This window comes from Crocuta crocuta, unplaced genomic scaffold, assembly GCF_008692635.1.
Source record: "Crocuta crocuta isolate KB4526 unplaced genomic scaffold, BGI_CrCroc_1.0 scaffold132, whole genome shotgun sequence".
Lineage (NCBI taxonomy): Eukaryota > Metazoa > Chordata > Mammalia > Carnivora > Hyaenidae > Crocuta > Crocuta crocuta.
Genome location: NW_027528611.1, coordinates 4,684,113 through 4,706,945, shown reverse-complemented (window position 1 = coordinate 4,706,945; position 22,833 = coordinate 4,684,113). Strand labels below are relative to the sequence as shown.

Here is a 22,833-nt window from a genome sequence, read left to right as displayed (position 1 = left end):
AGTGGCCTAGAAAAAGCAGTATTAGGGCTGCATTTTGTCCTTAGCAAATATTTAGTTTTCGGCTGACTTCCTTTTGCCACCCAACAGCCTTTGACTCAATTCTCCCACCATGGGTGCAAAGCGTGTAAGTGAGCACATCGTTCCCTCAGCCAAACCTAATTAGGGAAGTTAAGTTGCTTTGAAATCCATATAATGTATCCTAGAATTAAACAGTTTTTTGTTGTTGTTGTTTTTATCCAGGCCACTCTTTCCTTCCCTAAGTGTGGATTTTGGGAAGGTGATGGTAATTAGCCAGGAGAATACAGAAATTATTTAACTTTGCATTGTCCAAAGGTCAGATAAAAGGACCGCTTACTTCCCAGGTCTGGTACCTGCCTTGTAGTTACATGGAAATAGTATATTAGCCGCCATTTCCTATCCAGGGATCCCCAAAGGATTGTAGGAGATCGGTGAACTGTTCTTGCTGTATACTCCAGTCGGCCATAAATTGGAACTGCCGTGCATCGTGATGATCAGAATAAACAAACAGAAAGGGTAATAAGACACACCAAATAATCACTGGTGACCTCAGCAATTTTATTAACAAATTTATTTCCCTAATTGGGTAACGTATCTTAGTGCTCGACTCAAGGGCATTGTAATAGGTTTCCACACTGCAGAAGAAGGAATTAATTAGAACCGTTTGCTCTTTGTTCCGTATTTACACTTGTCCACCAGTCTTGTAAACATTGCGCTCGGATTCCTTGGCCCTCCAGGCTTCTCTTTCTGACTCCCCACCCCACCCCCAAAATAAATAAATAGAAAGCAGGGGGTGTAATTTAATATCACTGGGTCATCCTTTTGTGCAGTCTACCCCCACCTGAAAACTGCATTTCATGGTTAGAGCCGTTTTGTGGCCAGAATCTGGCAGAGTCATCACTTCCAATAGATACCCGGAAGTCTAGAAAGAGACCCTTATCTCCATAGGTAACAATGGAGAACTGAGGTCTTGATTTGCCCGGGCTGTGTCTGGATCGACCTTGTCCATCCAGACCCTGGGTAGGAAGGTGGTGAGACGGGCAGCTCTGTCCCACTTCTTCTTGCCTTGCCGAGAATGCCTCTTAAGAAGGTGAGAGACAGTCATTCACTGTAATGTTGTATCTGCCCTTGGAGTGGGCAGCCCATGCGAGCAGACAAACCATCCGCTCACGAACTCACTCGTCAAGTCTTCTTCAAGTAGAGTTTCTTCTTTTTCTTTTTCTTTTTTTCTTTTGCCTCACAGCTTGCCAAGGATTCAGCAGGACAACAAAAAGCATTTTTAAATGCGAATTCTCCAGAATCTCACTCTAATGCTGGCTTCTCACTCACGCCTTCCAATGTACTCCACAATGGTGCCATTTCACACTGCCTGTCCGGCCTCCGACGACCAGAATTAGCATAAGATACCAGAGGATGTGGAATTAGCTCCAGAACTGGTTTCTTTAGCAGCCATCAGTATGCCACGTGTGGCTTTCGAACGTGGATGTCATTATTACAAAGACATCTAACAGTGTCTAGGGTACCCTAGCTACCAATGGGTCCCTTTTGATATCAGCACTCCAGAAGCATCCGGATAGGCCCAACAAGCCTCATTCTCCCTCTTGAATATCCTGCAGGATCTGGATGAGGTTTTCTAGGCCAAAAATGTAGCCTGGATCTGGTCCATCGTAGGTGGTGTGCTCATTCCAGGAGCCTTTGTACGTTGTATGAGCAAAGTCGATCATCCGGACGTCAACTTTGGAGAGACTTTCGGAAGAGCTGCCGTGGGCCGGCTGCGGAGCCTCCGGAGGATGCAGGCCCCCTGAGGTCCTTTCTGGCAGCTCCTGCCCATCGTAGATGATGAGGAGAGAGCTGGAGTAGAACCGGTATGAGCTCTGGTTCCGAATGACCGAGAGGAGGGCCCGGAGCTGGCGCTGGATGGGCTCCAGGAGCTCTGTCCGGAGGCGGGTTCCGTCATGCAGGAACTGATGGAGGGCTTGTCTGAACCCCTCAACGGAGAGTTTTCTTCCATAGTACTTGTCTTTGCAGAGAAAGTGCTTCTTATCAATTTGATAAACCTTCCAATAAAAAGAGAAAGAAAATGTGAAGAATTGCCAACTTAAAAAAAATATTGCCCCTGCTATGGTTGCAGTGTTACAAGCTAACGTGATATATAAACAGATTTCCAGGAGATGCAGGGCAAGAGTGGCTGAGATGAATGGAAGGATGATCTGTCATCAAGCACCAGTGGAACTTTCACATTTTAAAATGCTTTCTGTGCAAGCCTTTAATAGGAAGCCAAGGTGTAAAGATGCTTCACCCCACAGAGGTGAGCCCCACCCGTGAGGAAAAGCTTGGATTGCCTTTCTTGTGAATTTCCAATGTCATCCTCCAAATCATGATTTAAACCCTGGCTTCTGGCCCTCTTCAATTCAAATATTAGCAAACCCAAGCTAGAAAGCTTTAGTAGGAATCTGAAATCACAGCCAATGGCCTTGGAAAGCCAACTAGATTCCATTTTCCCCAATGAAGTTTCTAAAGTCCTTTCTCTGCAGATTCTAGAGAAACAGTCATGACTCTTGGGGTAGAGCAGGGTGACTGAAGAGGAAAAGATAAAAAGATGGGCTAGATCAGGTATGGATGGAGTTTTCACGCAGCCAGTGCAGCTGAGGAGAGCCTAGATTGGGGGGGGGGGTCACAGCAGCAGCTCTGTGGGGCTGGTGGCTCCTCCTTGGCACCAGTGGCTCTCCCCTCCCCTGTCATGTCTTGGCCACAGGAAGGGAGCAGATGGAGGAGATGCTGATGGGGGGACAGTGGCAACCGCTCCCATTTCATTCAGATGGCAGGGGCTGTACAGGGGCTGGTGTGGCCATGACTTGGCATACCTCTACCTGGCTCACCTGGGAAGGGCAGCCCGTACCTGGCCAAGACAGTTTCTCAGGTCTTTCCTGCCTTCAGATTATGTGGATATGTTTACGGAAAAACAGTGTAGAAAAAAAATCAGAAAAATATGATAGACTTGCTTTGGAGGGCTGGAGATTGGCTGCTAAATTAGCCGTCATAAATACATGACAGGCGTCACTGTCTAAATAAATCAGATCAATTTCAGAAGATTTGAGGGCCAGGGAGAGATTCCATTTACACCCCAAATCATCACACTGCATTCTCCTGAGGACTGCGTTCCAAGCCTTCCAGGGGACATCTGTGCAACAAATTTATAGACTCAACTTCCAGCTTCAAGGGGTGGCAGTTTCAATTAAGGAAAGCTTCAACGTGTACCGTCACATCGGTGTCTGGTTTTGCTCTGAGGAGATAGACTGGAAGAATGAACGCGTGGGGAAAGTCTCTTTCTTCCCGTTCTGCAGCCCCTCCGCCACGGGCCACATCAGAGCTGCAAAAATGGGTGGAGTCGCCGTTCCCTTGCCTCCGCTGACCAGGTTACCACCTTCCCACTTCACTAACCAGAACAGGCAACGAAAAGCAGAGAAGGTGGAGTAGGAAGAAGGAATGGCTAATAAGAATGCAAAGAGCAGAGTTCCTCAACAGCCCCTGAGAAGGAGATTTGACTTTATCAAGAAAGCGGAGGGAGCGGAGAAGCTCCTTTTCAGCCCTTTCCCCAGCCCCTGCTCACACACTGTGGTCAAAGGTCTGCTCTCAACGTGGGCGGGACCCACGTGGCCGCTGGGATGTTTCGCCTGCCAGAGACCCTGAGACCGAGTTTAAAACATGGTGGGTTTTTGACACCGCTGTCCTGAAAGGGGCTCTTTAAAAGAATCCCAGCATGTCATAGACCGGGATATGCATTTCCCGGGGTGGAAGGGCTGTGCTCAGCTGCCTCCTGTGTCGCTCCCCCAAAGTGAAGGGCTTTGTGGCCAGTGGTGTCTGGTTGGGGGACACCCTTGCCCCGCAGTGCGCGTGCCAAGACGCTCCGCCCTCCAGAGGGCCCTCTGCTACCTACCTGCATGCCGCAGATGCGGACGCCCAAGCAGGCTGAGGTGCTCTGCGCACACTTCCTCATGTGACGGGCTTTCTTCTCCTCCGACGCGTCATCCCCGTGCTGCCGGGTCCCCATCTTCAGGTCGAGGATACAAGGGTACTTGTACTTTGACACGACGTTTTCCAGCAACAAAAACCCTGGTCACGCCAAGATCAGGAAGGCTCCGAGGACGAGAAGGCCCCTACCCTGAGTGCCATTCCCTCTCTCCCATCTCTCCTTCCGGCCAAGTCCAGCGTCCCTCTTAAGAATTCAAGGTATTAGCTTTGCAGGCTGCTTTAATAAGTCCATTTACTTAGGGGGAGTTTATGAGCATGCGAGCTGCTTTTCCTTTTCCTTTTTGCTCTGAGGTTGAAATTTAAATGCAGGCGTGAAATCCCTGGCAGGCCATGCCCAATTTACATTTTATGGCAGAAAATCATAAGGCTAAAACCTCGAGTCACTGAATAGGCCAATACCTTTTGGGAGAAGTGGGTTGATGTTAGCTTTGGAGATGAGTTGCAAGAATATTAATTTCAGCGGAGTAATTATCCTGCAAAAGCTTCTTAGGGATTAGGGCTGCAGATGTGTCTTAGTAAACACTGTGAAACCAGTCACCCGTTTGCAGGAAGGAGCCCAGCGCTGACAAAGGGGCACTGCAAGCCTAAATGTGCTCACCGGGAACATGGTAGCCTGTGGATGAGGGGGGCGGGCCTCCTCTAAGAGTCCGCTTAGGGGTAGGGGGGAGGAGGAAGGGGGACGAGGGTAGGGAGCCCCGCCCCCTCACGCCATCAGCTCCACAGGAAGACATCTGCAGGGAGAATTTGCAGGGATAGAAGCGGGGCTGGGATGTGTTGCCCCCACCTGACGTGACTGTCATCATTCCTGACTCCCCGCCCAGCCCATCCTTACTGCCCGAGTGGCAGAGACACAGCCAGCAGCCAGCAGCGTGGCCTGACCAGTTCCCAGTCTGACTTCCCCATCCAATCTGATTTTTTTTTTGCAGACCTGAGATTTCTTCTAGGTCCTAGGCTTGAGGGCNTGCGGGCAAGGATACGGTGCCGCTGGTTCTCCGGGTACTCAGTGCACAGACGGGTCAGGTGGGCCTGGTGGCACTGCAGACCCCATGGGTTAAAGCTCCTCCTCTCGGCCTGGTTCCCGTTGGCATCTTCCACCAGCGAGGACACTTGGGTGTTGAGGTGGAACTCCGACCTCAGGAGTGACGTGGGCGGGCTGTGGGTGAGGGAAGCGCATGATAGTCAGGGCAGCCGTGGCCACAGGTGCCGTGGGAAAGGTACCTGTCCCTGCGACTGGGCTCTCCTGGGCAGGATGCTGATGTGCACTGTCCCTGGCCACTCTCCAGGAAGCCTGCAGGGCCTCGGAGAGCCCCTCCTGGTACATCCAGGCCCTGGGCACCAGATCAGCAGCCCTGGCCGGGGGTCTCTCTGAGCCCCAGAATAACTCACTAGAGTGTGTCACCTCCTCTGAGGGCTGTGGTGGCTTCAGGTCACTTGTAAGTGATCTGGGTTACTCTCACGCTATCGAGGCAACATAGCATGGGGGCGCTGACCTTGCCTGGAGGTAGAAGGCTTGGGGTTTAGGCTGTTCGTGTGCTGTGCTGTTATTTCCTCGAGGCCTAAAATGCCAACAGGGGTGAGAATCACGGATCCTTGGTCCACCCTCTCTCCTGTCCTGTGCATCTTGGCTTCCCCATCTGTGAAATGGAGATAATGCGTACCCACTTCCTGATGCTGCGCCAAGAGGCTTAATTACATCCACTGTGGTCCTTGGGGAAGGGAGGTATTTTCATTGTATTAGCTCCCTTTTGTTTCCCATAAATGTTTTATAAGTCCCCAGGAGTCCTTTGCATCTGAGAAAGGTCAGCTAGCATTATCAGAAGTTTTGGAGACCTCTCCAGGACCTCGGGTGCCCTGAGCTGCCTGCATCTCCGAGGTCTCGCCCTGCAGGGGGTGGGGGGCGTGGGAGGGGGCTGTGTTGATCTCTCTCCTCGTCCCTTCCTGACCGCTAAGCAAAAGTGATTTCTGACTGCTGTTAGCCACTTTTCCTTTGTATCAACTATTCTGGGTTTTTGCATTTGCACCCCCCCCCTTCCCCCCAGAGACATTTCATGGTCTCCGTGACACAGGTATTTAATTAACCAAATGTGTACTGAATGCCTGCTCTTGGCAGGACTGCATGTGCGGCAGCTTCTGAGGGAAGGGCATTGGAGTCCTCCCTCTAAAATTGCACGAAGGAAAATAGTCTCCTTTCTTTGGTCCCATTGGTGTTTCTAGATGGAGGCTTCATCTGAATGTCTTGGCCCTGATGGAGAGCTGCTAGGCTTGGCCCAGGTGGGAGGGGTGCTGACCCCCAGGCAGCTTCCGTCATCCTGCCAAGCGGCCCTCACCTCTCCTTGAGTGAGTGTGCCAGCTGAGTGTGCCGCCACTGGGCGAGGGTGTGGGCGCCACCGCTGCCACCGGCGGTCTGCTGGAGGGTCTGCCATAATGCCACCGCCGCCGACTCCGTGGACACCTTGAAGGGCCCCCGGTTCTCCTTCAGTGGGTTGGCTACCAGGCTGAGATGGCCTCGGCTGTCTTTTCGGAGATGCACCGTGATGGTGCCTGCAGAGCACAGGGGGGCGGGGGGAGGGGAGGGGAAAACCAGATGGAATTTACCTGGTACACGCGCTGCAAGGGGTGACATCCTTTTGAATTGTAGTTTTTAATGGCACTGATCAACCTCTCGGCTTTCCTAACTCTCCTCTCCAGGAGGAGCTATGGGGACTGTTCCAGAATGAGCCCAGGGCCGTGGAGCCTGCAAAAAAATAGCCTTGGGCTGATGTGGGCTCAGCCTCTGCTTCATTGCGTCTTTCTGCCCTTTCATGCTTGCACCGCCAGCCCTGTACATTCTGTTCTCACCTTCTGGTTCCTCTGTGCACAGTGGCGCCTTCCCAGTCACCACATGGCTATTCCAGCGGGGCCCAACCTGGGGTCATCAAAGCCCGTCCTCTGCAAAGAGGGCACCCTCCCCCAGCGTGGCTTTGAGGGAAGTTGGGGCCCATGCCATGCCTCCCCTTTGTCTCCTCCATCTCCTTCATCATCCTTACTCTCCCTTGCTTTGATTTTATCTATGTCTGACTAGCTCCTGCCAGGATGCCCGCCTCAGACCGCCCTCTGGGGCTTTGGCTTCTCTGTGGCCTTCATTTGTACCCTGCCCCCCCCCCCGTCTCTGCCTTTGACCCTGACGCTCACCATTTCCTTCAGTTAGACACGCAGCACACAAATATTATTGACAGAACATGGCTCTTTGATAGAAAACAGACGACTAGTGGGGTTACTCCGGCCACGGCGCCTCCTGACCATCGGTCTTTGTAATCAAGGCACAAGAGCCTGCTCGGCCGCTGCTTGTGAGAGTGAAGGGTGTGAAGACACCCAGTGAACAAATGTAGACGTCAGCCAGGTCGGGTAGTTAGCTCTGGCATGGATGTCAACGGCCCTGTGGTCACCCCCTTTGGATTTCTTGCTCTGGCGGCACAGTCCGTGTCTTCCTCTGGGGGGCTTAGTATCGGTGGGTGCCCAGCCTCGCCAGAGTTCTGGCAGAGGTGGAACGCTCCCCTCCATGGTGGCGGGAGGCGGCCACATGAATGATTTTGTGAGGACCGGATCTCTGGAGTACTTCGTTCCCTGTTCTTCCTGTACTGATGCCATGAGTATTCGGTTTGCTGCTCCTCCCACCGAGCTTCCCTCCACCTGTCTGCAGCCTGCCTTGTGCCTGAGAGGCTGACCTTGTGGGGCGTCCCAATGGCTTCCTCGCCCTCGCCCCTCCGGTTTCACATGGGTTTGGCCAGTGGAAGACATTGGCAGGAGATGGGGGCGGGGCGGGAGAAAGATCGGGGTACTTATCCCAGTGATGCCCTGCTGCAGTGTGGTCCTGTCCCTCTATGGCCTTCCTCTCGCTGGGTCAGTGACACTGTTCCCTGACTTTGGCCCTCCAGGTCCATGGGTGGGTAGAGCCTCGCAGTGGTGCTGGTCCCTGGGGCCCTGTCACCCTAGTTGCTCCCTTAATCCTGTGTGCGCTTGTACAAGCAGTCCCTCTAAAAAGTCTCTTCATTCAACCCCCTTTAAACACACCACTCATTTTCTTCTGGGACTCTGACTGAGAGAAGGTGGGCTACATGTGATCATGTCCTCTCGGGGACTCATTTCCTCCCCCGGCCACTTGGTCACTTTCTCCACGCAAGTGGTAATTTCTGCTGAACCAGCACTCAGGGCAGCTGATTCCTCGGCTTGTGTCCCTGCCCAGGCTGGTCAGTGCAGACGCGCGTTTTCAGGGCTGCTCTATAATTCAGCAAGTCGCTCTTCAGGGCCATCTGTGCCTAGCTCAGCGGTCTCTCCGGGCTGGTCCTGTCATCTCAGATTCCCAGTGCCCTAATTTTGCAGCCTGAGAGTGACATGCAGTTCTTTCCAGTTCTTTTAAAATAATTCTGCTTTTCCTCAGCTCATCTCAGGCCCCCGAGTGCCGTGAATTAGTAATGATACTACCAGTAACACCACACCCGCACCTGGCATTTTGCAGTTTACCCGAGCGCTGGCACGCGTCTCGAGTCAGAACCCACCAGAGGAGTTCAGCTCGTAAGAACGAGGGGCTGGCGCGGGGCAGGGCGAGAACTGCCGCGGCAACAACCGCTGCCGCGTGCCAGCGTCGGGTGCTTGTCCTTTGTTACCACTGAGCGCTAGCAAGCCGGTAAGGCGCTTGCCTGGGGTCACTGAGACTCCAATAGATTGAATAACCTGCCCAAGGTCACACAGTCCTCGAGGAGTCTGAGGCCACAGCAGGTGCGGATGCGGAAGAGGGAACAAGCGGTACCAGAGCCGAGGACTTTATAGGGAGGCTTCGGTGTCATCATGCTGTGTTTACTTGTGTGTGGACGAGGAACCTCCTGCCGTGTCCCTACCACGTTTGTTTTGGCCATTCTGTTCCATGGGAACAAACAGAGAAGCCAAGAGGCCACCACTATGTGAGCGTCATCAGTACCTGGGGGTGCCGAGAAGCCTAAGGACACAGTGTTTACATTTCCCTTCCTGTTTCCTCAGGCGGGAGGGTCTCCGTGCTTGTTGGAGGGGGTGGTGGAGGACTGACCTGGAAACCAGCACCAGGGTCGGCGCCACCCCTCCCCAGTGGGGAAAGGAGAGCAACTGGCCTCAGTGCTTGTCCCTGGGGCGCTTGGGGCCTCCTGGCTGCCTGGGGGGGTGGGGGCCCAGGAAGGTGGGCCAGCCAAGGGCAGGGCCCCTTTGGGGCTGGTAAAGTTCAGCTCACCATCCAGCCCCTCCCACCTGCGGGACTGTGGCGCCAAGCCTGTGAGACACTGCCGTTTCGGGGAGCCCCAACCCCGGGGGGCTTCCCTGGAAGGACAAGAAATGTGACCTTCACCCGCTTCTGTAGGCTCCAGCTCTTGTCTGGTCTCATCAGATCTGAGCATCTAAATAAATGGAGGCGAGCAGAGGTACAAATAACCCAAAACCAATAAAACCCGACATTCATTTCTATTTCTCATATTGTCAGAGCTACACAGCCAGGCTCCGTGTCCCTGCCTCCTTGCTCCGTCTTCCTGCACAGAGCCACTGGCTCTGTGTCTCCGTCTATCTGTCTTCCCTCCACCCCTCTGTAGCGCAGCCCAGACCTTCCCTCTGAAGCCTGAGACCCACAGCAGGTAGCCACCTGGCAGGCTCGAGGTGCCGGTTCTTTACCGAAGCTGTGTGTCAATGGAACCCAGACTCCTCGGGGCCCGGATGGGTTTGTAGTCAAGAATGATGTAGGGCCCGGCTTTGCAGCTTGCCTCATGTGTCCATGGGCACTAGGCCTTGGGGGGCTTGGGCTCCCGGCACTCGGCCGCCTCTACCCGGCCAGGGGAGCCCTGTCTGCCCGCTCACCAGCCCTCCCCAAGCACCTCAACTTCAGCCCTGCCAGCTGGGCAGACGAGCATGCTTACGGCCTGACTGCCATGCCCGGAGCATCTCAGCAGTTTTCGGTTTGGCCAAGCAGCTTCCCCAGCCTCCGTGAATATTCTGTCATGTATTTATTTTTAAGCTCGTGAGAGCATTTAGTTGCCGGCGTCTGTAATATGAATCTGGCTCATCCGTCAACCAGCTGGACCCAGGAGTATGTCCTTGCTCACTCAAACCTGACAGGCACACTGGGAGGCAGGGGAGGCGGCCCCAAGGTGTTGTCATGACCCGGAAGCCCAGCAAAAGGCCCAGGCAAGCTCCTGGCATGGGGACGCTGCCCTTGGGAGTGACGTCCCTGCCTAGCACTCCCTGATGCCACCACAGTGCAGGGCAGTGAGAAGGGAGAGGACATGCTTCGTGGCATGCAGCAGCCTCCAGAGAAACAACCCCTCTCTCTGGGGCTGTTCCCATGGGGGAGAANCCCCGAGGACTGGCACGTAAGAAACTCATCTCTTGGGTGACGGTGCTGTGGAAGCAGGCCCTGGTGGCCGAGAGCGCACACTTGGGAGCCAGACCTCAGAGTTTTGAATCCTGGCTCTGCCTCTCACTGGCTGTGTGGCCTGAGGCAAGACATGTCACCTCTCTGTGCCTCAGTTTCCTCACCTGTGAAGTGGGGATAATAGTAGTACCTCCCTCAGAAGCTTGTGAGGATTGAGCTAATATGTGGAGACTACTGAATAAATACCAAGGGTTAGCTGACACCACTTTTCTTCTCCAGGGAAACAAGAAGCCTGCCTGGCCTCAGGGCCCGGACTGTTTCCCATCTAAAACCCAACCTCAGCAACGTGTTCCAGGCATCGGAGAGTGTGAGGGTCCTGGTTCTGGGCCTTTCTCTAGCATCTCCCTAGATGGTGGTGCCTGGCCCGTGGTACATCGCCCATGTGTTCTGGCTATTGAGTGAATCCCTGTTTCTGCATCAGTGACACCTCGTGTGTGGGCGTCACCCTAGTCTGGGAGCCCGCCTTCAACAGGGCTGTGTGGTCTCGCCGGAGGGTGTCACGTGTTTCCCAACCCAGTCCCCTCCCGACCTGCATGGAAACACCATCTCCGGAGTGAAACTCTAAGGCAGAGACAGAAACATGCTCTCTGGCCGTTGATACATGTAGCTATGATGTCTTGGCTGAAGTGAATCTAAGGCAGGCAGTACTGGGGATGGGCCCACCCCGGCCTGGGAGGCAGGGTAGAGCAGGGGTCTGGACAGTAGACCAGAGCCCAGGAGTGGTTCCGTTTCCCCCCCGCCCAGAGGAATGGGCACGTGTAGATGGACCCAGGGAGGGCATCAGGATGGGGTCCTGGAGACCAACCAGCCTCTTTCACTTTCCTGCTTTGCCTGTGGCTGCCTGGCCGTCTGTCTCAGCTTCAGAGCCCTGTCCAACAAGCGTGAAATGCTGCGGGCAGGAGGCCACCCCATGCAAAATCCTGCCACTGCTTTGCTAGGTTGAGTTCAGTTGCAAAAGGAGAGCCATTCATTCCGGTGGGTGCTCTGACGAGATGGGCAGTGACCCACAGCTGATGGGAAACACCGGCCTGCGGCCCCAGAGGCCGCAGGGGAGGCCCACACAGGCTGTACACCAGCCGTCCGCCCTTGTCTCTCAGCGTATGATGCTCACGGGTTTTGTCTCAGACTCCCGGAAGGTCTTGGCTAACTGGGGCTGAAGCCCTGCCTAGGGCTCAAGGCCTTGGCCCCCTGTCAGTGAGTCTCAATCTGGAACACGCTAAATACACATTCCTGGGCCCTGACCCCAGGGGTTCTGGTCCCCGGGTCTGGAATGCAGCCTGGGAATCTGCATTGTAACCCACACACCAGCAATTCTGGTAGAGCTGGTTAGTCCCAGATCACACTCTGAGAAGCACCCGTTTAGACACTCCCCATCCTTCCCGGTTACCCTGACCATTGAAATGCAAGTGAGTTTTTGACGGCCTTATTTGGAGATTTTCATCACTCTTACTACAGATACTTGGACAGTGAGGGCGGAAGCTCGTAGTCCCAACATTTAAACACCTTTAAAAGAGATTTTTTTGGGCACTCGTTCCACTGAGAGACTGGAGGCTGGCAGAGCCCTGTGAACCGCATGTATTGAAGGCTGGGTGTGGACTAAAACCCTGTTCCATGGATGCTGGCTGGCCGCCCAGAGTGCCCCTGCCTGGAGGCCTCCAAACAGCAGCCCTCCCCACCCCACCTTCCCTCCCCAGAACCTACTTTGTGCTCGGATCCAGAACACACACTGCTCGGTGCCCTGTTTCCCCAGCTGAACCTCAAAGGCAGCCCACAGCCCTGGCTTTGCCACGAGACGAGGGCAGGAATTCTGGTTTCCTAAACACGTCAGGTCCCAGCTCCTTCATGGCCTGACCCAGGCCTGAGGCTCCTCCCACCCGCCGGGGTCCCCAAAGGTGAAGGAGGCCTCAGCCTGTCCTGTCTTTCCCAGCCCTGGTCACAGGACCCAGCCGTGGCACTCCTGAAGCACAGACCGGATACCCTAGCAGAGCAGGGTGGGGCTGGGGTATCATTTGATTCCATTCTCAATTCCTCGAAGTCTGGTGGCTGGCGCTAATTTCTAGGGATGCCAAACGGCACTAGACTCCAGGCCTGGAGGCCTGAAGAGTTCAGAGAAACGGGGACAGTGAAGGTCAAGCGGGCTGTGGGGGAGGGGCGTGTCCCCACGGCAACTCCTGCCCACACGGCCCGGCGCGAGGAACCCATGGGCGCACGCAGATAGGCCTGGCCCAGCACGGCAGGCACAGAGCCACGTCTGGACACTCACCTTTGTACTGCGGAGTGAACCGCTTCATGGCCAGGGGCAGGGACTCGTAAAACCTCTGCTCCCGGGAGATGAGGGGCTTGCACACAGTGTGCTCATCATACTTCATCACACTCAGGTGCCCTCCGACCTGGTGCAGGAAGGGCTCCAGCTGCACGCCTGCTCTGGCATCCCCGGCGTCCGTGCTGTCCTGCACAACCATGTGTCCACAGGAGGAAGGCCTGGGCCAGGGGTGGCAGCTCCCGGACAGGCGGCCAGCTGTCCGTGGTCCTCAGTTTGCTCCTTCTTGGCCTTCGTCACTGTCAGGGCACAGCTGTCCCTCTGTGAGCCTGGGAGGGGGCCCCTGAGAGCAGAGGGGGAAGGTAGAAATGACATGAGGGGACAGGCTGCTGGGGGGAGGAGAAGGGCCGACAGTTCCCAGCCACGACCCCGCTGGTAGTTGAACAAGACGGTAAAGAGGCATCAGTCACTTCTGGAATAATCTGTTACAAGAAACTGGTAACAGCGTTGCCTCCAGGGAGCCAGGAGGAGAGGTAGACTTCTCTAAAGACGGTTCTGTGCGTTTTGAATTTAAATACTAAGACAATTAAAAAGAAAATCAAACAATACACACAACAGTAGGCTTCCAGAATGCCGAGATTGTCTTAACTCCTGTCACGTTTCCTGCCTGCCTTTGGGAACATCGGTTCCAGGCCCAAGAAGAGAGCAGAGTCCCTGCTATTGGGGCACTTGGCCTCTCTAGCAGATGGGCTTAAGGGGTACAGATGCACCTCCATCTGCCTCATGGCTCCACAACATAGTTGCTGTGTGGCCTTGAGAAGTTACCACACCTCTCTGGGCCCCACTTTCCCCATCTGTAGAAAGAAATAGTAAGGATCCCTGCCTCATGGACTTAGGACAAAATTGAGATAAAGCCCATGAAAAGGTTAGCTGAAGGCCCAGAGCTAACTACCTACTAAATATGATTTATTATTATTATTTCTAGCGTTAGTGCCGCGGCGGTCATATTTTCCCAGCAGCTCCGGGTCGTGAGGAAGGCAGGCTTTCTCACTGCCACTTTGCACGTGAGGGAAGCGAGGCGTGAGGCGCCCTGCCCGGGCCAGGAGCGACTCAGGAGAATAGCGAGGACCGCTGGTCTCTGGACCTTGTTCCCTGCTGCTCCCTTTTCCTTCCAGGGGCGGGGGGGCTTGCCGGAAATTGGGCTGGAAATGCAGCCCCGAAAGACATCCTGACTTTGGCTCAGGAGAGTGCCAAGGAGACACTTTGAGGGGAGGCTCTTGTGGCCGCATACGTCCTGTCCTGTGAGAGGACGTTCCCGCAGGGGTGCCCGTCACCGCGAGTTATTAATACTCTCGCCTCTGCTGGACTCCTGGCCACGGATGCCACCAAGCTGGGCAGGACTGGACATGATTAACACTCTAAATGACCTCCAGTCCAGACCATGGGCACGGCCAGCTGGCTGCACGCACAGAGTACTTATCAATTTGCTCAGGTCCCCAGCTCAGAGAGCCTCCTGCCACCCACCTTGACCTCTGGCACCAGGTGGCCTTGAAAGCCTCAGCCCAACTCATTTATACGTCCTCATTTATACGACCCCCCACAAAGTCCTCTTTCACATCGGCCACTGTCTTTCGGGCCACAGGGTGCCCCTTTAGGAAGGGTGGGGTGTTTTGCCTGGTATGTGCATTTGCTTTGCCGGATGCGGGGGTGAAGCTTCGGAGAGCTGCCTGCGTGGCTGGAGCGTGACTGGGGAGGTTAGGGTTACGGGGCCAGGTGTCGGGTGTGTGTGCTGTGGGGGTGGGGGCTGTGGCAAGGGGCTCTGCTGACACAGCAGCCCAAGCCTTCATCCCGGCTGCTCTAGGACTGCACAGAGAGCCCCATTTGGAGCCTGTCCCACGAGCTGGGAAGTTGGTAGGAGGCATCTAGATGCAGAGGCAGATCAGAAATTGGCTCGGCCATCAGTTCGTATATGACAACATAGCACAATTGCTTGGCAAGCCCAATCCTGCTTGCAAATTTGGCAAAGGCAAGAGGGAAGAAAGAAGAGAAAAACCAAAGGGGCCCAGGACCAACCAAGCGGGCCTGGCCTTGCTGAGCAAGTGACAGGTCCAGGTGGTGTCCCAGCGAGCCCGCAGGCTGCTGTGCGGGGCGGCCCACCGCCCTTCTTCCCCTAAGGAGCTCTAAGGACAGCAGTGTCACCTTGTCGTGGTGGCATGGGGAGGAAATGACAATAAATGGGGATAAGCCCAGAGTGTTTCCTGTGTGTCAGGTCACTGATATATAGATCAACCCAGTTCGGCTTCACGACTCCCCGATGAGGTAATGGTATCGGCCTGTTCCACAAATGGGGAGAATGGGGCACAGAAAGGTTAAGTAACCTGCCTGTGTACACGCCACCAGGAAGGAGGGAGCACCTTAGCCCCATGGCGCACTTACCCGCCATGCTGCAGAGGTGCTGAGGGCTGCTGCGGACCCGCTTTGATAGTCAGGAAACTGAGCCCCAAGGAGGGTGGGACTTGGCCAAAGTCCCCTGCAAGTCACTGGCTGTGCTGGGACGGGACCCAGGTTTCCTTGTCCCCCAGGCGTGGTCTCTCCTTTCCCGACTACCCCTAGCCTTCCCCCTCCAACCTGACGAAGTAGGTGCTTGCCCTGGTGGTGGGTGGGCTCCATACCTCTGCAGAAACCATCATGAGGGGCCCGGGAAGGTCTACCTAGAGCTGTGGCATGGCATAGACCTACTTGGCACTTCTGGCTAGGGATGTCAGCAAGACCCAAGAGGCACTGGCATTCCCAGATGTTCTCAAGGGCCCCGGCTGAACTTTCTCAGAGAGCTCAGAACGAGCCAGGAAGACTCTGGTCTCCCAGGCAGTCCATGGTGCAACAGTGCAAACTTAGGGTAGGTTGTAGCGGTGGGGAGTTCGATGGCTAGTCAGTCAGCCTGTACTTTTTAAAAAACCTAGGCTTGGGGCACCTGGCTAGCTCAGTTGGTAAAGCACGTGACTCTTGATCTTGGGGTCATGAGTTTGAGCCCCATGTAAGGCATAGAGATTACTTTTTTAAAAAAATTAAAAAAACAAATCTAGACTCAACAGCTGGGGAAATGGAGAGCCTTCCTCTCAAGGGTCTTCTTAGGGCACAAATGAGGTGCTAACATAGCACAGTATGATCTGGGGTTCTGACACAGGTTGGTGGGAAGGGGCAGAGGGAGGATGGAGGGCAGTGGCATCCACACCTGCCTGAGCTGGGCAGGTGGGCTTTGCTGCTGCTCAGGGAGGGACTCTGTGGCTTCCCCTTGACACTGATGCTGACTGACCTTCCATTCCCAGGGAAACTTGGGATGTCCCTGTCTTTGCATGCAGCCTCCTGCACTGTGGGAATGAGCGAGGAAAGACCTCCGTTCTTCCCCATCCGCCCTCAAAAGCCCCAAATAGGTAATTCAAGTTGACAGATCTTTCTTGACCCAGACCTTCCTTTTGCCACATGCAGGCACGTCTGTCATTGGCAGGGGCCTTGGCCTTTGATCGGTGCCTCTGGGTCCTGCTCTGTTTCCTCAGGGCATTGGGGAAGGAGTCCGGAGCCCACACCTATACCACGCAGTCCCACTAGCTTGCTGAGGCCCCTAGGACAAACCCCTAATGTTTGTCTGAGCCTTGGATTCCCGCCCACTGCCATAGCCTGGTCACGACGCTCATATGACAAAATGCACAGCATTCCTTTGTGGAGGCCTCTTCCCAAGCGTCTGCACCACTCGAGGCTTGTCACTGTGTGGGTTGCTCTCGGGGCTGACTCAGCTTGGGTGCCGGGAAGGCAGGTGAGGCGCCGCCTGAGACAGGACCTTACACCCCTCTGACACACTTGCTGAGTACACAGGGCTCTCTCTAGTGCATCAAAGGGAGGCAAGTGTCGCTCTATCCAGCCCACACCTTCCCCCACAGCTGCCCCCGCACCTAGCATCCTGGCCTAGTATTTCTTGGGGAGGGAGGAGGAGAGATGGAGGGAGGGCAGAGGGTCAGATGGCCCCAGCCAGCAGAGCTCAGCTTGAAGCCCCTCCCTCAAAAGTGGTAGACACATGCCCCCAGGTCCCTGTGTCCTTCTACCCTGTCACTGGGTTATGTCCCGAATGAAATAACTCTGGGCTCACTCCGGGAGGCTCAAGGGCTAATTCTCTGATGGGTTGCCCCCACCCAGCTGGTTGTTAAATGCTTGTGTCAGTGTAGCCCCAAGGGACCCAAGTGACAGCCAGCTTGCTGCAGGGCTGGGGGACATTCCCTGGGCTGAAGGGAGGGTCATGGACAGCAGGGTCTGCTGTTGTATTTGGCTTCCAGAGTGGAGACAGATGACAATACAAGTGATGCCAGCCACGGTGACAGAGGCCTCCATCACACTGAGGTGAATGGGTGCCTCGTGGCTCGTTGCTACCAGTTGGCACCTTTTATTTCCAGAGAGTCTGTGCGTATATAATCTCTACCCACATAAGAAACGCGAGTTAATTAAAAATTACAGGAGATAGGCCTCTTTTCAAGCTTGCCAATGCCATTTTAGGGAGGAAGACAGCAGGCGAAACCTCGAATCAAACTTGTACCAGTTCAAACTTGGACTAAATTGGTCCTGAACTGTATCTCATGAAAGCCTGTCAGCTCCTTAAATCTGGAAGCAAGCTGGCAGACTGTGGTCATTGGCCTGTTTGCAAAGAGTCGGGTGTTTCCTGTGGGAATGTGGGATGATTGCACTTCCCCTGCCCTCTGAAGGTAAGTACAGCCGCATGATTTGCCTCCACCAACATCACGGGGATGGGAGTGACATACGTCACTTCCGGTGGGAGCGTAAGCAGTTCCGCGCGTCCTTTCTCCCTGGCGCTGGTCATCTCAGAAGCACGGTCACTGTCTGAGTGACTATGCAAGTCGGATACGCAGCCTGATAGAGAAATACATCTCTGCTGTAGAAGGCCCCTGAGATTTGGGCATGGTTTGTTATACGACACAGCCTAGTGCGTCCTGACTAATACACCCAACTCACAGCCAAGTCCCTGGCAGGGAACGCAGAAGTGGAAAACAACCTCACCTGAATCAGACCCTCTGATACTTCACTGCCCAAATATATCCTATATGATACTAGCTACTCTTGTGAATCTCTGGCTTTACCATCCCCATCTCTGTTTCTGAAGAGACTCATTTTCAGGTGGAGACACTGAGGGTCTGAGACCTTGAAGAGCTGCCCCACAGTCCAGAGCTACTCTAGCTGGGATTCAGCCATAGGGGGCCTGTCTGTCCTAAAGGGCTGAGGGCCAGGGGCCTGCCTGAGGCTCTCTCCACGCAGCCTCACACAGCCTTAGTGGCCAGAAATGGGGGCCTTCCAGGAGCTTGCACCTGGCTAGGCAGTGCAGGGCTGGCAGACAGGGTGCGACGGGGTGCTCAGCAGTGTGGGTCCGCAGTGCTGAGGGTGAAGGGCTCCCACCTGTGGGCCAGTCTAGACCTTCCCGAAGCCACAACACCGTCAAGCATCATCTTCAGGCCAGAACAGTAATACCCTTGGAGCACGATAACTTCTCAAATGTATATAAACACTGTGGTGATTACCAAAATACAAATTCATTTAAAGGCATTATTGAGTTCCAAGTAGTTTTTATCATCATCCATTTTCTCAATCAATGGATACTAAAAGTATAATGAGTATCGCAGGGGGACTTGTAGGGAACAAATTGTGTTGAAATGGAGCCCTAGTTGAAAAGGTTAGGAGAGAAAAGGTTAGGAGCTGTCAGCTGAGGCGGGGGTGGTGTCACGGGTCCAGGATGGGGTCTGAGACTGGGAGAGATGCCAGGTGGGCCTGGGGGAAGTTGAGGAGGGCCCGTCCCAGGGATGGGATGCGCAGGGAGCAATCAGGAAGTGCAGGACCAGCCGGGAGACCAGAGGAAGGGCTCTGAGTGGTGGGAAGCCTGGCCCACTGAATGCACTCCAAACTGCTCTGCTCGCTGGCCTAGCAGCCAGAGAGAGGGCCTGGCCACATGGACTGGAGGTGCCCATCTGGCTCCTGCCTGGGCCAGGGAGGAGGGGGTGGCTTGAGACCGTGAGGTGTGGAAGCCTCCTGGACCACATCCCAATAAGTCTGGTGGGGGAGCGTTCAGGGTAGGAGATGATTATGAACCAGCAGACAGCAGTATGAGATGCGTCAGGCTGCGGACTCAAAAGCAGCATGGTTTATGGCATGCCCTCTCGCCTCGGAAGTCCTGCTGTGCATTTCACAGGTCTCTCGGAGCCAGAGGTTTGGTACAAGTACCACTCAATGTCTCTGCGAATGCCCAAGGGAGCATTTTTTTAATCTATTAGAGATGAGAGGACCCGAAAACCATTTAAAACTGCTTAGGTCGTAATGGGCAGGAGGATTTTGGAGTTTCTCATGTGGCAAAGGGTTGTGGATCATCCGGGGCTGTCCAGGCTGGGAAAGCACAAGATTATTTTCTGGGGGGAGAAAAAATCGTGTCTTAAAATCCATTCTAAAAATGACTCAAGGGCTGTAGGATGGTGTATGCCCTCAGTCTGCGCGGTCCCCCACCCGATGGGATCAATACCGAACACCGGGGGCCTTCACACATCACCTTCCTGGCTGTGGCTGAAATATGTGGCTTTGCAGAGCCTCCGTTCCCCAGGGAAGGCTTAAGACCCTGAACCACAGAGCAATGCTGCATATTCCTCAGTCACAACAGACTTATTTCGGGGCTCATTTCATCCTTGGAGAGAAGATTTTTTTCTCTCTTTCCTTTTCTCTTAACATTTAAAATCTCCCAATGTTCCTCCAGGTTGAGGACCAAATGCGATTTTAATACAGCGATTATTAGGTTAGAAGCCCTTCAGCCCCTGACAAATGTCCTTAGTGGCGGCAATCAGCAATGTTCTGGGCTTGCTGTCAGAGCAGGAGACGCATGGGGCGAAGATGACTCAAGAATCCAAGTGCCCCTGGAAGGCCCACTCGGGAGAGGCAGAGGCTGGGAGGCTTCCCCCTCCCCAACTCCTAAGACATCTTGACCTCATGACAGCACCACGGGTCCTCGGCCACCTTGCTCCTGGCTAGTCATGGCTCCACAGCATCCCCGTGCACCCCCCAGGACCTTGCCCCCTTGAAGCTGCATCCAGGATCTTGGATACTGCTAACCACGCAGACCTGCACACTTCCCAAGCTCTGACCCCCTTTGCTGCCTCTCCCCACCTTTCTCTAAGTACTAGATCGGCAGCCACCTGCCTTACGTAAGAGGCCTTTGAGCCAGAGATAGATTCCGTCAGTGGTTAGCATGACAACTTTAGGGCTGCAAGAAGACATGGCCTTTTTGGGTCAAAATGCAATCATGGGTGGGACAGACGTGTGATCGCGTAGCTGAATGTGTGAGTGTGTGCGTGTGAGTGTGTGGTCGAGGCTCTTCAGACCACAGAGTGGGGCTGGCCAGCTCTGGTGAGCCTGTCTGCTCAGGGAGGACATGAGCGAGCCTCTCCCCAGCAGAGGGCAGCAGCAGCCGTGCCGGAACTGCCCAGAGGACTCGCTGGGGCCCTCACTCCACAGCCAGCAGCCCTGGCCCCGTAGGGGGGACCTGGGTTTGCCAGGCCTGGCCTCACAGAGCCCAGAACTGCGGCTTAAGGGCCGCCCAAGGGCAGTTTCTCACGAACTCAGAAGTGAGCACCAAGGTTGATGCCCCTCCACATCCCCTCCTCCTCCCACCACGCCCCATTTTTTCTGAGGGGTGCCTGGCTAGGGGGGAGCTTCCCGCCGTTGGTGAGGCGTGTTCTGAGGAGTGGCGTGCCTGGCTCCATTCACAAGGTGAGGGGCCCCAAAGCTGGGCACAGGGCTTGCCAAACAAGGGGTACGGCGCCAGAGCTGGAGGGCATCTTTGAGTTAAGGGGAACATGGTCCTGGGCGTCCCCACTCAACCAGTCCCTCCCCGGGCGGCTGGACCCCACTCCCCCCTGCAGCTGCAGGTGCGCCAGCCCTGCTCAATGAGGAAGAGTAACGGGCGCTCAGTGAGCCCCCACATCCCCCATTCCTGGAGCCCCTCCTGGCCTCTCATCTCGCTTCCCTAAACAACCCAACACTCATAAAGTTGATTGCCGTTCCCTGCGGCTGCTAGTGAACAAGGTAGCAACCATACGGCTAGGATTTATTCAGGTGCCCTGCTCTGAGCAGGAGAGAGCGGGAGAGCCACGGTATGGCTTGGCCTGGCCTGCCGCCCCCAGGATGCACCGGGACAGACAGCCAGGAGCGTCCCAGGGGCCACAGGCCCTTTGCAGAGGATTTCTCAGATCCCTGATAAGGAGATCTGAGGGAGCTCAGGGGGAGCATGGCACAGGAGGGGACCAGGAGATCTGGTTCTGCCTCAGATTCCCTGTCCCTTTCTCTCTGGGCCTCCGTTTCCCTTTCTGCACTGAGTGTTCTCTGACCCAGCCATATTCTCTCCCTCCTGTGGGACAACTGGCTCTTCAAGTCAGCAAGGTGGGTTGGGGGCAGGGGCAGAGGGGGTGGCAGTGGTGGGAGGTGGTTGGTAGAGACGCTTTTAGATTGAAAAGGACTTAGAAGACATAGTGACCCATATACCTTGATTGGATCCTGGTGTAAACAAAGCAATAAGAAACATCTAGGGGGTCACTGAAATTTGAATATGGACTAGATGTGGACGTTCTTCGGGAGTTGTTAATTTTATTAATGGGATAATGGTTTTGCGGTTGTGTAAGAACCTACTGAAGTGCTTTGAGGGGATTGCGGTGATGTCCATAAACTACTTCAAATACTTTCGCCTTCGAGTAGTTGATAAAGCAAATATGGCAAAGGCCAAACATGTAAATATGTCAAATATGTAAATCCTGGTGTAGGATATGCAAGCATTCAGGATATCATTCCCTCTACTCTTTCCTGTAGGCTTAAAGTTTTTCATAGTAAAAAAAGGTTTGAACATAAATTGGTAGCTTTAAAAAGCTGGGGAAGCCTGGGTCCTGCCCACAGGATCCGAATCTCTGGAGAAGGAACCTAGCATGGATGTGTTTAGGTCCCCGGAGATCCTGGGGACTGTGACAGGCGCAGACAGGCTCATGTCTCAGGTTTATTGCAGGGCCAGGAAGAGCCCAGGGGAGGGGCCCCTGGCGGTGCCCGTGGTCTACCAGCACTCCACGGGCCACCCCGTACCCAGGCCACGGGCTGCTGCGCACAGGCGCTGACATCATCCCAGCCTCGCGCACCGCCCCCACCCTGCGGAAGGGTGGGGCTGCTGGGACAGGACACGCTGTTCTGGGAGCCCAGGGGGTTTTGCCAACTTCTCCTGTGACCGCTGCCTCTGTTAAGGGTTAAACAGCGGGAATCATTGGCTCCAACCCCTGTACCTGCCACAGGGCTTCCTCTGCAGTCCCAGCGCACCAGAGCCCTCCCTGCCTTCATGCGGAGGCCAAGGTTAGAGACACCGTAGGACACCCGGACACCCTAGGAAGGGCTGGAATTACTCTAGGAGAAGGGGACAGAGATGGGAGAAGAGCGAACGACAGAGTTTCTATGTTACTGAACTGACCTGGCATCCCCTCCTCCCCCCTCCCCCATATACACAGGTACACACAGATGTACAGACACGCACAGACGGACTGGCACCTCCACAGGGTGGACCCTTGTCGGGAGGTAGGGGGTCGCCCTGTCCTGGATGGACCCTCAGGCACCACCAGCCAGGCCCTCCCTGTCCTATCCCCCGAGGCGGCACTCACCAGGGCCTCCTTCCTGGAGGGCCAGCAGGGAAGGGAGTGGGTGGAAGGGAAGGTCCAGTGGAAAGTTGTCTCTTCTTTCAGTGCCTGCCGACTGCAGGCCCCCGGCAAAGAAAGGCCCTTCCCAGAGTCCCAGCACAGAGAACTCACTGTCCACCCTAGCGCTGGTGGAGACGTCTGCCTAGACTCAGGTCTGCCCCGCGGGCCTGGGGAAGGGAGATCACCTGACCCTGGGGAAGGGCTGGCAGGGGCTGGCACGCCCAGCTGTCAGCTGGTGTACGGCTGCTCTGAGCAGGGCCTGAGGGCCTAGGAGGGAGGGGGGAGGAAGAGGAGGAAGAAGAGGAGAGGTCTAAGAGAGAAATGTTTTGTTCTGTTCCTGG

The 22,833-nt window shown here is 55.0% G+C and overlaps 1 protein-coding gene across 2 annotated transcripts; it reads right to left on the bottom strand.

Moving 5' to 3' along the window:
- Nucleotides 1-552: 552 nt before the first annotated feature.
- On the bottom strand, nt 553-22,614 carry IP6K3 (inositol hexakisphosphate kinase 3). Of its 2 annotated transcripts, XM_077754754.1 has the most exons (6): nt 22,457-22,614; nt 12,738-13,077; nt 6,378-6,591; nt 5,028-5,203; nt 3,956-4,131; nt 553-2,075 (listed from the first exon to the last, which is right to left on the bottom strand). In XM_077754754.1, the coding sequence occupies exons 2-6, from the start codon at nt 12,934-12,936 to the stop codon at nt 1,608-1,610; spliced, it is 1,233 nt and encodes a 410-aa protein (XP_077610880.1). In that variant the 5' UTR covers nt 12,937-13,077; nt 22,457-22,614; the 3' UTR covers nt 553-1,607. The 2 variants fall into 2 exon arrangements, with proteins under 2 accessions (XP_077610880.1, XP_077610881.1); XM_077754755.1 differs by lacking the exon at nt 22,457-22,614 and having other exon boundaries at nt 6,378-6,784; nt 12,738-12,821.
- Between the last annotated feature and the right edge of the window lie 219 nt (nt 22,615-22,833).